This window comes from Conger conger, chromosome 6 (assembly GCF_963514075.1).
Source record: "Conger conger chromosome 6, fConCon1.1, whole genome shotgun sequence".
In the NCBI taxonomy this organism is placed as follows: Eukaryota; Metazoa; Chordata; class Actinopteri; order Anguilliformes; family Congridae; genus Conger; species Conger conger.
Genome location: NC_083765.1, coordinates 1,376,961 through 1,393,469, shown reverse-complemented (window position 1 = coordinate 1,393,469; position 16,509 = coordinate 1,376,961). Strand labels below are relative to the sequence as shown.

General features: G+C 44.3%; 1 protein-coding gene and 2 non-coding genes across 4 annotated transcripts; 2 read left to right on the top strand and 1 right to left on the bottom strand.

Moving 5' to 3' along the window:
• Positions 1-7,428: 7,428 nt before the first annotated feature.
• Positions 7,429-16,193, top strand: LOC133131266 (P2X purinoceptor 3-like). 2 transcript variants are annotated; one of them, XM_061246547.1, is made up of 12 exons: positions 7,429-7,550; positions 8,628-8,763; positions 9,914-9,985; positions 10,155-10,224; positions 11,059-11,152; positions 11,231-11,308; positions 12,088-12,229; positions 12,745-12,881; positions 13,106-13,199; positions 13,797-13,862; positions 14,012-14,089; positions 16,056-16,193. In XM_061246547.1, exons 1-12 carry the CDS (start codon positions 7,429-7,431, stop codon positions 16,191-16,193), a joined length of 1,227 nt encoding a protein of 408 aa, XP_061102531.1. The 2 variants fall into 2 exon arrangements, with proteins under 2 accessions (XP_061102531.1, XP_061102533.1); XM_061246549.1 differs by having other exon boundaries at positions 14,012-14,094; positions 16,049-16,193.
• On the bottom strand, positions 14,791-14,875 carry trnay-gua (transfer RNA tyrosine (anticodon GUA)). The gene is given in 2 exon segments: positions 14,791-14,826; positions 14,839-14,875. It is a non-coding gene; the product is annotated as a tRNA-Tyr (tRNA).
• trnae-cuc (transfer RNA glutamic acid (anticodon CUC)) lies at positions 15,629-15,700 on the top strand. The gene has a single exon. It is a non-coding gene; the product is annotated as a tRNA-Glu (tRNA).
• Positions 16,194-16,509: the final 316 nt, after the last annotated feature.

Below are 16,509 nucleotides of genomic sequence, written 5' to 3'. Positions count from 1 at the left end.
TCGCCCAAATTATAATTTTGCTTTGTATGCTATTCTCTAAAAATAAATGTTTTCTTTAAACATGACGTTTGTTTTGTCAGCTGTTCTTAAATGTTCTCTTGTCCAAAATAATTGACATTTTGTATCATAACATATTTTTAAAATAAATGTTCTTATCACATTGTACAGGCATACAGCTGTTCAAACTGTCCTTGACCAAGCTAGCCCACATAGGCATACTCAATCATACTTTAACATTTGATTATTATTGCGTTATAAGCTCATCTGTAATAAATGACATAGGTCCATTGACTTGCATATTGAGTAATAGGCAGCAAACGTGATATATATTGATTATAGGCCACATACATATTGGTATACTTTTGGCATGAAGCTTTAAGAGTTTTGGAGGAACCAGCTTGCTCAACTCTAGCAATTTGACGGTTTAGTCTGATTTTGACTTGTGATTCATTGTCTTGAAACGGGTGATTGATTGTCTTAAAACGGGGCCAGAACATCTTATTCTGTGAATTTTTCCTACACCCTGAGCAGCGGAAACCACAATACTGTAGCCCCACCCCACACAGCACCTGTGATATGTGGGAACATGGTTGCTCCTCCGGAAGATTTGATATCATATCATAACAGAACACACTGATGAGAACAGGCCATTCAGCCCAGCAATGCTCACAAGTCTACCTACTGCTCCCTAAAAGCTAGATGGTATCTAACAGTATCAAGCCTGGTCTTGAAAACCCCCAGCGTTTCTTCCTCCACAACATGTCCTGGCAAGCTCTTCCATACAGTGGCCACTCCCTGTGTGAAATAATACTTCCTAATGTCTGACCTGACAGCACCTGTACAGGAAAATCTTACGCTACAAGATCTCCTACACCATCACCCGACACCAGTGTGACATCTCAAACGCCATCCTACTCCTCTAGAACATTCCCAACAACACCCTACAACACCCTACTCCTCTAGAACATTCCCAACAACACCCTACAACACCCTACTCCTCTGGAACATTCCCTACAACACCCTACTCCTCTAGAACATTCCCTAAACCATCTGCTGAATCCCTTCTCTGTGTTGTTCCCTGACCACAAGGCCAGAGAGACACACATCCTTTATCTCTCTGTGTGTGATTGTGTTTGTGGCAGTCTCTAGTACCAACATTCCACTACTACCACAGTCTCAAATGCTCTACAGCCAACGCTGATGCTATTGGTGCCTGGAAGGGGGAAATGGAATGGAATTATTACATTACTATACAATATAGGGGTAATGAGTTTGCCTTACTATTTTCCTGTTCTCAAAAATAAAATAATGAATGACCTGGTAATGTCTTGTGAGTCGACCACAGAAGTACTAGACTGTCGCTGGCACAGTAGAGCAGGACCTCAGATGCAATGTGTGAGAGCCTCTTTGCCAAATTAGATTAGATGCAATCAGATAGGAGTCAAATGTAATATGTACACTGCACTGATGTCAGAAATCATGTTAACAGTGCATAGAGTATCAGTACGGACAGTCATTATATTCATGCGTCTATTATATAAACTCAATTTCCAACTCAATCTGAGCTTATTCCTCCTTCTCTTCCCACAAACCCAGCAGTCCCTTAACCCACTTCTCTCCTTTTTTCTCTCTCTGTACGACCTTCATCCCTCCTTCCCCTTTCCCAAACGTTCTGCTTCACACTGCAGAGCTATAGCTATGCTGTAACTCTACCCCTCTGTGGGAGTGCCCTAATCTATTACCACTTGTGTATCACCTGTGTCAGGCTTCTAGCCCTCTTGTTTTACTTTGTATTTTAATCTAGGACTGTCACATTTGCACTTGATACTGTAGTTGTGTACCTTATTACCTACTGACTTGGCCTGTTTACCCTGTGAACTCATGTGATATTCACGGCTGTTCATAACTGATTCTATGTGAATTGTATCTTTTACATTACATTATTGGCATTATCCAGAGCGACTTACAGTTGATTAGACTAATCAGGAGATACTCCTGCCCTGGAGCAATGCAGGGTTAAGGGCCTTGCTCAAGGGCCCAACGGCTGTGCAGATCTTATTGTGGCTACACCGGGATTAGAACCACCGACGATGTGTGTCCCAGTCATTTACCTTAACCACTACGCACAGGCCGCCCCCATCTTATCCATCATTTTTTGTAGTTGTTTGTATGACCTTTGCTATGCTCGTATTGAACTTCAGAGAATATTACTATTATTGTTATGATTATTTATGTACAGGGTGTTGCCTGAGAAATATGTGAGGTTTGTACGAGAGAGAAAAGTGCATTTTTTCCACTAGCCGTGTGTATTCGAAGACCTCCAGGGAACTTAAGTATTGTTTCTGTGTTTCTTGCGTGTGAGCAGTAGGTTATAAGGAAACCTTGTTAGTCTATCAGCAGTTGTAGATTTGTTGTCAAATTACTGCGTTAATTAGACCAGGTGTTTTGCATTTTCTGTCATTAGTTAGCAAATCTCGTGTGTTTTTCACCAGCCTCCGGCAGTTTCGCTCGGTTCTGTTATTCTGATCAGGTGATCAGAATCAGTTAGATACTCGATCCTCCCCTCCCAGCCCATGGGTTTCTGACCTTCTATGTTCCTCCAGGCCAAGCCTACGTGTAGCTGAGAGGAAGTGGAGGAAATCAAAAGACCCGTCGGACCTGTCTTCCTACCAGTCTCTCCTGGCGGAATTCTCCTCCGCTATCACCACTGCCAAAAGAAATTACTACCAAACAAAAATCCAGAACTCCACTTCTAACCCTCGTCAACCTCTTTCAGGCAATCACGCCTGACATCCTCCCGTTTGTCACCTCCCTTGTTAACTCCTCTCTGTCCTCTGGCTGCTTTCCCTCATCATTCAAGAGGGCCTACATCACCCCGCTCCTAAAGAAACCCACTCTTGACCCCTCCTGCATTCAAAACTACCGTCCGGTATCTCTCCTTCCTTTTCTATCCAAATCCATTGAACAAGCCGCCTCCAACCAACTCTCTTCCTTCCTCTCTCAGAATAACCTGCTGGACCCCCACCAGTCCGGCTTCAGACCTGGCCACTCAACGGAGACTGCACTCCTCTCTGTCAACGAGTCCCTTCAGGCTGCACGAGCAACCTCTCTCTCCTCTGTCCTGATCCTTCTTGACCTCTCTGCGGCGTTCGACACGGTCAACCACTCCATCCTCTTAGCCTCCCTGGCATCTACAGGGATCTGTGGCACAGCCTTAGAGTGGATCCAATCTTATCTCTCTGGCCGGTCCTCCCAGGTGTCCTGGGCTGGAGGAGTGTCAACCCCTCGCCCCCTTGTTACAGGAGTCCCCCAGGGCTCAGTCCTCGGACCCCTCCTCTTCTCCATCTACACGAGATCCCTTGGCCCCGTTATCTCTGCTCATGGCATCTCCTATCATTGTAATGCCGATGACACCCAACTCTTTCTCTCCTTCCCCCCATCAGACACACAGGTCTCTACCCGTATCTCCGCCTGCCTGAGAGACATCCAGAGCTGGATGGGCAACCACCATCTAAAGCTCAACCCAGATAAGACGGAGGTGATCTTCATCCCTGCTTTAACCTCTCCCTTCTCTGATTTCTCCATCTCACTAGGGGATACCACAGTGACCTCATCCCCTAGGAGTGGTGATGGACAACAGGCTATCCTTCTCCAAGAACATCGCTACGGTGACCCGGGCGTGCAGGTTCTTCCTGTACAACATCCGGAGAATCCAACCCTTTCTCACCACCTACTCCACTCAGCTCCTTGTTCAAGCAATGGTCCTGTCCCGCCTGGACTATTGCAATTCTCTGCTGGCTGGCCTTCCAGCATCTGCCATCAGACCCCTACAACTCATCCAGAATGCTGCAGCCCGTCTGGTATTCAATGTTCCCAGACATTCACATGTCACCCCCCTGCTCAGCAACCTCCACTGGCTGCCTGTTATGGCTCGCATCAAATTTAAAACTTTGGTGCTCGCATACCAGGCAGTTAAAGGATCAGCCCCTGTGTATATTCAATCCCTTATCAAGACCTATACACCAATAAGACCCCTCCGTTCTGCCACTTCGTGCCGTCTGGCGCCTCCCCCTCGCCACACCTGCACTTCACGCTCACGACTGCTGTCTGTCCTGGTCCCACGGTGGTGGAATGACCTCCCGGTGAATGTCAGAACGGCAGAGTCTCTGACCTCCTTCAAGCGCAGACTGAAGACCCATCTCTTCAGGCTACACCTTTCCCTCCCCAACTCACAATCACTGTGATTAGCCTTAGACCGTAATGGCACTTATGTATAGATATCGTTACTTGTATAGGTATTGTTGTTTTTATTGGCTGCCAACAGTGGTATGCTAGTTTGAAAGTTGATTGTACTCTTCAAGGGTTCTGAATTTCTGTCTATTTACACTAGGACTCGGAACTGTACTGTCCTCTCAGGTCTACTTTTGCACTTGTTCTTGTGATTGATTTGCACTTTGTTGTACGTCGCTCTGGATAAGAGCACCTGCTAAATGCCACATAATGTAATGTAATGAGACGAGACACTGCACAGTGGGCAGTCAGGATATCACGTCATATTGTGATAGGCCAGGTGCAATGACCAATCAGACCCCATCTCTCCCTCTCTCTCTGAATCATTCTGCCCTGGGGAGGCAGTGAAGGACACTGTAGAGGAGTGAGAGCTGAAGTTCAGTCCACCTTTATCCATCGCCAAAGCTCCTTTCTGTCTTAAACCCCCCCTCCCCCATACCATCATAAAAACCTGGAGAATACATTACTGATGAGATGGATTTCTGCTACAGTGCACCCATTGTCACAGCTGTACAATTCATAATAATAATCACCGCTGTTGAATTACAACAGGTAGCTCATACAAATGTACTTAATAATTGATATCAACACTCTTTTTCAATCTTTTCCCTTTTGTTCTCTGATCCCCTGGGCAGTGCAGCTGCAGATGATGGTGTATAACTGTACACACTGACTCACATTTTCCTGCTTTTCTGATTTCACAGTGAAGTGAGATAAGGTGTAGCAGAATGTCACAACATTTATAGCCGCCTAGTCATGTGAAGCTCTGTCGTGTTGGAACAGAGCTATGATATCCTTAATGGTACTTAATTGTCACACAGGATAATTTTCTTTCACAGGACAATTATCCTCAATCACAGAAAAATTTCACTCAGGCTATTCCCAGCTCTTTGTTCAAGAAATATTTGTCCACTTCAGACACCCATTAAAATATTTTTCTCCTGTAAAATGTAATGCTCCTGTCTCGCACTGTTCAACACAGTTCTTTCTTTCCCCCAATCTCTCACACACTACACACACTCTTCTTCTTCTGCAGAACATTGTTCAGTACTGTAGTGCTTATACCTCAGACTGTGGGGTTACATTTGGGACCTGGTTTCTAAGGTGCTTTCTGTGAGTGTAAGCCTGTGTGTGTGTGCACATGTATGTGTGTTTGTATTAGAAGGGTCATTTTGAGTGGCTGTGTAGTAATGCCGGGGGTCTGACCCCTTACATCAGGCTAACTCCTGTTAGATTATCCTATCCTGTTAGACCCACGTGTCTGTACCTTCCTGACTGCTTACTTTCCAGTATTTATCCCATTTCTTTCATACTCCTTCCTTATTTTTCAGTATTTATCACATCTTTGCATACTCTCCCCATTCGTCCTGGCTCTGTCTCCTCTCTCTTCACAGCCACTCTGTGATAATCACATTCCTGCCTGAAAAGGTTTAATTTGTGCAGCAGCAAGGAAAGGCCATCTCCGGTTGCCCTTCCATCTCCTCTGAGCACTCAGTCTCCTCTTTCACTCTAATCTCATCTGAGCCGCAGCACGGCTCTGCTGGGCCCCTGTTCACTGACCCCCTCTGACTGTCCCAGGTCACACACACTGTACACACACACACACACACACACACACACACACTATACACACTGTACACACACACACACCCACACTACACACACACTTTACACACACACACACACACACACTATACACACTGTACACCCACACACTATACACACTGTACACCCACACACACACTATACACACACCCACACTGTACATACACACACACCCACACTACACACACACTGTACACACACACACACACTATACACACTGTACACCCACACACACACACTATACACACACCCACACTGTACACACACACACACACACACTATAAACACTGTACACACACCCACTATACACACTGTACACACACACACACACACATACACACACACACTATACACACTGTACACACACCCACTATACACACTGTACACACACACACACACTATACACACACACACACACTATACACACACACACTCACACACACACATACTATACACACTGTATACACACACATAAACTATACGCACTGTATACACACACACTGTACAAACACACACACCCCACACTGTACACACACATATCGGTCAGTCAGCTGATAATTATGTGGTTTGTTTGTATCGGATGCATGTGATATGTTTTGGACCAGCAGAAACACAGCCCTCTCCCACTAGACTTGACAGTTTGTCCACCTTCCAAATTCAGAACATGAACACCTCCATGAACAAATCCATTCACAGTTTCCTAGTTTAATGGATTCCCAAGTTTCACGCAGAAAGCGTAGAATTATGGAATGGGGTGTGATGTCATAAAGCAGTGTAAAATGTGTGGAATGGGGTGTGATGTCATAAAGCAGTGTAAAAGATTGGAATGGGGTGTGATGTCATAAAGCAGTGTAAAGGCTGGAATGGAGTGTGATGTCATAAAGCAGTGTAAAGGTTTGAATGGGGTGTGATGTCATAAAGCAGTGTAAAGGCTGGAATGGAGTGTGATGTCATAAAGCAGTGTAAAGGTTTGAATGGGGTGTGATGTCATAAAGCAGTGTAAAGGCTGGAATGGAGTGTGATGTCATAAAGCAGTGTAAAGTTTGGAATTGGGTGTGATGTTATAAAGCAGTGTAAAGGTCGGAGAAGGCAGGTCCCCTTTGTTCATACTCCTCATCTGCCCTTGGCTAACGTGGCTAACGGTGTTCTCCCTGAGAGAGAGAAGGAGGGAGGGATGATAGGAAGGAGGAGGAACGCCCTGGATGAAGGAAGAGGGAGGGGATAGAGGAGGGAGGGGAGGAGGCTGAGATTTTTTTCTCAGCATTTAGCAAATCAACTTGATACAGAAAGAGGAATTTAGAGTGAGAGTGTAATTTCAAATGTTACTTTTATCAAGAATGAGACAAGCGTAGAGTTTGACTATTTTCTGGAGGTTTAAAGACCAGGTCACAACTGGAGATGACTATCTAACTAATATCTGACTGCAAAGTATTTAAACAAGCCCAGAAGAACAGAAGAGCCCAACACACACACTCACACACACACACACACACACACACAGGTCGCTGGGTGTAACTCCTGTGCTCAGTCAGGATGATGGGCTGTATCACGGACTTCTTCACGTACGGGACGACCAAGTCTGTGGTGGTGAAGAGCTGGACCATCGGCATCATCAACAGAGTCGTTCAGCTTCTCATCCTTATCTACTTTATAGGGTCAGTACTGCTGTGTGTGTGTGTGTGTGTGTGTGTGCCTGTGTGTGTGTCTGTCAGTGTGTGTGTGAGTGTGTGTGTCTGTCAGTGTGTGTGAGTGTGTGTGTGTGTCAGTGTGTGTGTGTCAGTGTGAACGTGTGTATGTCAGTGTGTGTGTGCCTGTGTGTGTGAGTGTGTGCGTGTGTGAGTGTGTGTGTGTGTCAGTGTGTGTGTCAGTGTGAACGTGTGTATGTCAGTGTGTGTCAGTGTGAATGTGTGTATGTCAGTGTGTGTGTGCGTGTGTGTCAGTGTGAGAGTGTGTGTCAGTGTGAATGTGTGTATGTCAGTTTGTGTGTGTGCCTGTGTGTCAGTGTGTGTCAGTGTGAATGTGTGTATGTCAGTTTGTGTGTGTGCCTGTGTGTCAGTGTGAGAGTGTGTGTCAGTGTGAATGTGTGTATGTCAGTGTGTGCATGTGCTTGTGTGTCAGTGTGAGAGTGTGTGTCAGTGTGAATGTGTGTATGTCAGTGTGTGTGTGTGCCTGTGTGTCAGTGTGCGTGTGTGTCTGTCAGTGTGTGTGTGTGTGTGTGTGTGTGTGTGCGCATTAGGGCCATTGCGATATAACATTCTTTTTTTGTAAGCGCAGTAACAACTATCTCGGGCATGCAGTGGATTTCTTTCAGTCTCTTTTTATTTAATCATACCTGATGCGGTAGCAGACCTCCGATTTTCTGAACCAAAGTGAAATGCCTCCAGGGGAACAAAATGTTGCTTGTATCTTTTCAGTGTTGATATGACAGCCACAGGGCCAGGTGGTACATAAAAACATGACTACAAGGATAAAGAGCATAATGTGTTTTTCAAAACTAATAGTTAAATTAACCAACATTGAATAGATACAAGTGATGTTTTTTCTCCCCCGGAAGCATTTCACTGAAATTTCTGTGTGTGTGTACATTTGTGTGTATGCATGTTTGTGTGTGTTGTTTAAAGTTCATGCAACTCACCTAAAAATCCTGAAATGACAGATGCACACATACCCTCCTCCTCTCCTCCCTCACCCTCTCCCCCCTCCCCCCCCCCACCCCTCCCTCCTCCCTGCAGTTGGGTGTTCTTGCATGAGAAGGCATACCAGGTGCGAGATACAGCCATAGAGTCCTCTGTAATGACCAAGGTCAAGGGCTTCGGCGTCTATAGCAACAGACTGATGGATGTGGCAGACTACGTCACCCCTACACAGGTCAGCAACGCCAACATCAACCCCAGCCTACATTTACTCTGAAATACCAGTAATATAAACACTGTGACACTAACACTATCCTATTTACACCAACATTAACACTGTCCTATTTACACTAACATTAACACTGCCCTATATTTACACTGTAACATTAATACTGCCCTATATGTGCACTGTAACATTAACACTGCCCTGTATTCACACTGCAACATTAACACTGCCCTATATTTACACTGTGACATTAACACTGCCCTATATTTACACTGTAACATTAACACTGCCCTATATGTACACTGTAACATTAACACTGCCCTATATTCACACTGTAACATTAACACTGCCCTATATTTACACTGTAACATTAACACTGCCCTATATTCACACTGTAACATTAACACTGCCCTATATTTACACTGTAACATTAACACTGCCCTATATTTACACTGTAACATTAACACTGCCCTATATTCACACTGTAACATTAACACTGCCCTATATTTACACTGTAACATTAACACTGCCCTATATTCACACTGTAACATTAACACTGCCCTATATTCACACTGTAACATTAACACTGCCCTATATTTACACCAACATTAACACTGCCCTATATTTACACTGTAACATTAATACTGCCCTATATTTACACCAACATTAACACTGCCCTATATTTACACTGTAACATTAATACTGCCCTATATTCACACTGTAACATTAACACTGCCCTATATTCACACTGTAACATTAACACTGCCCTATATTTACACCAACATTAACACTGCCCTATATTTACACTGTAACATTAACACTGCCCTATATTTACACCAACATTAACACTGCCCTATATTTACACTGTAACAGTGCCTGACTGTTACACTCACGTCACCATGCTATCCCCAGGATTGTAGCATTATGAAAAGGGACACAGTTGTTGGTCTTTAGCTTTGGAAAATTAACACATTCAAATGGAAGTACATTCGGAACATCAAACCTCAGTATCTAGAATTAATGGTACTTGTTGTTAATGAACTGTGTCCGTCATTAAGTAGCAGGTTATTAACTGTGCGGGTCCTTAATCGGGGTGTGTTGTTAATTAACCGTGTGGCTCATTAGCTGCGCCGGTCATTAATGACGGTTTGTCCATCAGGGCTCCTCTGTGTTCTGCATCATCACTAAACTCATCACCACGGAGAACCAGGTACAGAGCTGGTGTCCCGAGGTGAGTCTACCTGAGTCTACCTGTGTCTACTTTCTCCACAACAGAGTACTTCATCTACCTGTTTTCTGATCTTTTGTGTTGATATTGATGGTAATGTATTATCTGTTCCTCTGGTCAGCAGACTGGGCTGTTGAATGTGTGTTACTCTTGTGTCCTGCCTCCTCCTCAGACTGAGACTAAGTACAGATGCAACATCGATCAGGACTGTGTGGAATACACAGGCAAGGCAGGAGGGAATGGTGAGCTCTTGTTCTTTTCCTCGTTCTTTTGCCTCTCCCTCTCTCAACACATACACACACACGCACACACACACACGCCTCATACAACATCTTTTTTTAACAGAGCTCATCATGCAGGGTTTATACTCTATCTTGCTCTCAGAGTGAAACCAACATATTTCTGCTGCAGGAAATCAGCTGGACAAACAGTTTTAGCCATATTTTAGGTGGGTTAGTAGTTTCATTTTGAGTTTTGTGCACTGTGTTCTAGTGCTTCGTTCCTGGTGGAAAAGGGGATTGGAATGTTAGGGCCCAGGACTGACAACATTCCTCTAGCACAGTGCGGTTCTCCTCCAGCCCTTTTCTGTGGCTTTGAGCTGGGTTGGTTGGCATTTTATATAGTGCCTTTATCCAAAGCGCTGTACAATTGATGCTTCTCATTCACCCATTCATACATACATACATACACTCACACACCGACAGCAGTTGGCTGCCATGCAAGGGACCAACCAGCTCGTCAGGAGCATTTGGGGGTTAGGTGTCTTGCTCAGGGACACTTCAACACAGCCGGGGCAGGGGATCGACCCGGCAACCCTCCGACTGCCAGACGACTGCTCTTACTGTCTGAGCCATGTCACCCCAAAAGTTCATCCCCCAATCACACAGATTTGACTTTCTTATCAGAGAGGGTGACCCCTGGGACTGCAGGCCCAAAAGTGCAGAAATAACTTCAATAACTTGCCAACAGTCTCAATCTACACCTGTGTCTCTTGTATGAATGGTTTCTATAGGATGGTGAATGCTACCTACTCCCGTACCTGCACAGTGCAGTGAGGAACTCTCTCCATTCCACAGGTGTGCTCACTGGCAGGTGTGTCACTTTCAACAGCTCCTTAAGGACCTGTGAGATGAAGGGCTGGTGTCCAGCTGAGATCGACGACATAAAGACGTGAGGCTCTGTCAACTAATGTGCTGCTTTAACTCTCTCAGTGCTGCAATAATGTGCTGCTTTAACTCTCTCTCATAGAGATCCCATGATGGAGGTGGAGAACTTCACCATCTTCATCAAGAATAGCATACGCTTCCCTCTCTTTAACTTCACCAAGTGAGTCTGACATTTTCAGCGCTTGGTATTTACCACCTATTGATTACCTCTCATCATAATCAATAACAACATCAAAAACAATCAGTTATGAAGATATTTTCATATTTGCTAAGATTTCTCCAATGAAGGGAATAGGTTTATGTAAAAATGCATGCCACATAATGACACTTTAAGTTTGAAATGTGACAGCATAATTTGTAGTGCACATCATCTGACAGTATAGGCATAAAATATGAATGGAATGTAAAGGAAACAATCCATGAGCCATATATAGTGTACTAAGGAAACCACCGTTGTAAATAATATACAGTGCAACAAACCAAGAAATCTTAATAATAAAATAAATATTAAAAGCTTCAATTTCCATGTGCGCTCTCCTACAACCAGCCCTCTCTCTACCCCATATGCAGTTCAATGCTCTACTTCCATTTCACATCTCCCTTCTCGGTAGCCATCTTGTTTCTTTTATGTCACTTCCTACTAGGGGCCATACTTTTGGATAATGTCACCACCTAGTTTGTGGCACTTTAAAAAAATGAAGTAAATAAGACAACGTAGAGATACCAAATCTTCCAAAAAAAGTACTGTTTGTGTAATATTGTTTAGCTTGTCTTAACCAAATCTGTCCTATTTTAAGAAGTCTCATCAAGTAAAATTGAAGATTTTTTTTTCCAGTGCAGGAGGCTCTGTCTGTCAGCCCTGTTTTATAGTTTTCCTCTGAGCCCCCCCCCAACAGTAAAATGTTTATGGAGCTACAGAGACAGTCTCTCTCCCCCCAGGGGTAACTTCCTGCCCACCATCACAGCCGATTACATAAAGAACTGTAAATTTAACCTGGTAGACGACACCTACTGCCCCATATTCAGGGTCGGGGATGTGGTCAAATTTGCCCACCAGGACTTCTCCAGCCTTGCCCACAAGGTAAGCCTTCTTTCAACCAACCCAGATAACTCTTTACCTCCGTACACCTACACCTCCCAAATTTCTGTCTCTCTATTCACTTTATTTCAGACTTCCTTTCTTCAAAAAATGTTTGTTTACATTTCCAGAGTTTAAATATAGCACAACAATAGCCCCTGTAATGCCACAGCTTCCTGTGATTCTCAGCCTGTGGCAGTGGTGGCACGCCCAGGTTCAGAAAGTCTTGGTGTGTGAATCAGGCTGGTGCCACCAAGGGTTTCTGAGGAGCACCACTGGCGTCTACCCTCTTGACTGCAGGACATGGGTGCACAAACATGGCTGTAAATTTGCTCATTTCAAATTATGGAGGGAATTGACTATGCCAAATTCATAGAAGAAATAAAGTTTACAAAAGAATGAAAATAGTAGATTAAAATTGTTAGTTAGAATTTAGAGTTAGTAGTTAGAATAACTAAGAATAACTGATATAATGATGCATACTTATTAAAACTAGAATAATTCACTGTTTCACTCAGGGAGGTGTGATTGGAATAAAAATTGGATGGGTGTGCGATTTGGACCAATCAGAAGACAGCTGTAACCCTAACTACTCTTTCACACGCCTGGACGCTGTCTCCCAGAAAAACAACGTGTCTCCAGGATACAACTTCAGGTGATAAACACCAGCCAATCACAGCACTCATATTGCACATCGGCCAATCACGGCACTCATACTGCACAGCGGCCAATCACGGCACTCATACTCCACATCGGCCAATCACGGCACTCATACTGCACAGCGGCCAATCACGGCACTCAAACTGCACATCGGCCAATCACGGCACTCATACTTGCACAGCGCATCAGCCAATCACAGCACTCATTTTCTGCTGTAAGGTATGCCAAGTACTACAAGATGGAGAACGGGACAGAGTATCGCACGCTGCTGAAGGCTTATGCCATCAGGTTTGATGTCCTGGTCAATGGCAATGTGAGTATTCAAAAGGAACTACATCTACCATAAACACTTGCTATCTGTCTGCATGTCTTTTTTTTAACATGCTGGTAAATTCAACATGCTGGTCAAGCAATTTCCAAGATGAATCTGTTTTGAAACTATGCTGTTTTTTATGAGCCCTGCAATTGCTTAAATGTGTTGATAAGCAAACACTTTTGGTGGCCTGTAGCGTAGTGGTTAAGGTGTATGACTGGGACCTACAAGGTCAGTGGTTCTAATCCTGGTGTAGCCACTATAAGATCTGCACAGCTGTTGGGCCCTTGAGCAAGGCCCTTAAACCTGCATTGCTCCAGCGGAGGATTGTCTCCTGCTTAGTCTAATTAACTGTATGTTGCTCTGGATAAGAGTGTCTGCCAAATGCCATTAATATAATGTACTTAAAGAATCAAATGATCAAGGTAAAAGTAAAATACCTAAATATGAAACTACAGCCCATAGTCACATATTATATAGACTGTTCACATGCTGTTGTGAAAAAAGGCATGTGTTGCAGGACAGCAGTGAATGGTGAGTATGTTTTGGACAGAAAAGAGGTGAAACACTTTTAGATGTGCAACTGTTCCTTCCCAGGCTGGAAAGTTCAACATGATCCCAACTCTCATCAACATGGTGGCCGCCTTCACTTCAGTCGGAGTGGTGAGACTCAACGCTGACATTAATAATAAAAATCAGCTGCTGTTCTTACAGTAATGCCGTTTAATGTGCTTGGTCTATTTAGTGCAGTCAGTGTTCCAGTAATTGACATTTTAAATTAAATCTATACTCTTCTCTGTAATTGGTTGCAGGGCACAGTTCTTTGTGACATCATCCTTCTAAATTTCCTGAAGGGGGCAGAACAATACAAGGCCAAGAAGTTTGAAGAGGTACAGAAATAACCAATCAGATTCAACTGTGTGTGACACCCCCTGCCTTTCAGCCAATGGGACCCTGAGCTGCCAGGGCGCTGTAACCCCATTGGTGTACATTCACTATGACCAAACTGGGTGAGACTGGAGGTCTTCTGGTCTCTGTGACTGACTGACTCAAACCCACGCTGGCCTTTCTGGATAATATTGAGGACCATGCCACAGTTTGAGTCCTGGGGCTCATTCCAATAGTTTATTTTTCACATCCTTCTTCCTTTCCTTTCACCAGGGCAGGCGAGGAGAGGAAGCCAGAAAAGGGGGTGAAGACGGGGGAATGGAGAAAATGTGAATTAGGCTAATGGAATGCCCTTGCTCCTTCAAATGTCAGTTATAGATGTGGGAGATATTGATCTTCTGATCGATCATTTATATGTCACGCTGTCCAAAAAATCTTCAGCAAAGGATGCACTCATGTTTCCTTCCTCAAGAAACCTTCATGAACCTTCTAGCTCCTAGCTCCTAGAAGGAACCTTTAACAGATTGGAACTTCCTTGAGGTTGACGGACCTCTATTGGTTTTCGGGTCGGGAAAGGAAGGAGAGAGGGAAAGATAAACTACTTGACAGGAATGAGCCCCTGGTCATGGTGATGCCACTGTTCAGTTTGATCAAATAATATTTTATTTAGTTTGTATGGACTAGGAAAGAATGAAAACATCACTCCTTCGAGCCGGATTCAAACCAGCGACCTAAGGATTAGTTATTTTATCTACAGTCCTCCACTCTACCAACTGAGCTATCAAAGGGTAACAATTAAATCACTTTACTCAGCATCACCCACTTGAAGGTATCTTCACAGGTAGAGCTCCTGTATGTTTGTCACACTGCACTACCACCTGGGCAAGGAGGGCTTTAATCAATTTTCCTTCCAATTGTTTATTTTTACCTCATTTCCTTTCCTTGCCTCATTTCCTTGTTCCTAGCTCCACCCATTGGAGTTGGCAAGGAAAGGAAGCAAGGACAGAGAACTGAGAAAACATGAATTAGGCAAATGGAATGTCCTTGTTCCTTCGTACAACAGTTGGAAGCCACAACAGTTACAGATGTGGCAGATGGGAAGAGGTGGATCCACAGGCTGATTATTCATACATTGCCTCCTATACATCTCCATGAAGGACCGTTTAACAGATTGAAATGGAGAATATGTGAATTAGGCAATGTCCTCGCTCCTTCAAACATCAGCTACAGATGTGGGAGATGCATTGCAGATGAGGAGATGGATGCGCTCATGTTACCTTGCTCAAGGAACCTTCACGAGCCTTCTAGCTCCTAGAAGGAACCTTTAACAGATTGGGACTTCCTTGAGGATGCTGGACTCAATAATCGGGTCAGGAGACAGAGAAGGATAAAATAAGTGACAGAAATGAACCCTTGGCCATCGTGATGTCATTTAGTTAGTCTGCATGGTATAGGACACCTGAGACATATTGATTGGCTTGTTGTGATATTCCAGTGTACATGTGCAATACTTATATATTTTTAGCAGGGGATTAGGCACGTCCCTGGTGGTCTAGTGGTTAGGATTCGGCGCTCTCACCGCCGCGGCCCGGGTTCGATTCCCGGTCAGGGAATGGGATTTTTGATCCATTACATTGTAAATGGTATTAAGGTCTTGCAATTCTGAACACAAAACTGAACTCCTAGGGCATTCTTTGTATTCCTGAAGTGGACAATTATGTTAATTATGTACTGCTTTAGATCACCAACAGATCACTGCCTGAAGGGCCTACAGCTAGAGCTCCCAGCTATATACCACGCTACCCTGACCTACCCAGTCTCTCTCCTTCCCTTTCTCTCTCTCTCTCCTTCCCTCTCTCTCTGCCTCTCTCACTCTCTCTCCTTCCCTCTCTCTCCCTCTCTCTCCTTCCCTCTCTGTCTCTCTCTCCTTCCCTCTCTCTCTCTCACTCTCTCTTCTTGCCTGTGCAGGTTTCCGAGTCCCAGCTCAGGTCCAGTGACTCCAATAGCAACGGGCTGTACAGGAACAGCTGCAGCCAGCTGTCAGTCAAACAGGATGAGAAGGTGTCCAGTGACTCAGGGGCTTTCTCCATTGGACAGTGTGGCTGAGGGGCGGGGCTCTGGGGAAGTGGAGTTTTCTTTCACAGAGGTAAACGTCATGATATTGGAACAGCATAATTCTTTATGACACTGTCTCTTGTGCCTGAACAGTTTTCCCACCACATCAGGGCTTTTATGCACTGCCAGTCAGGGCTGCCAGTAATTCTGGAGTAACTTCCACTGTGAGTATCTATAGCTAGTTATACGTCCTATGAAGTCAATCCTTAAGCGTTAAGCACAACATGGAATTGCAAAGAAAGATAGAGAAATTGAGAGAATGCAAAATCAAATTAAATTACAATGTAAATTTTGATAAAGTAAATAA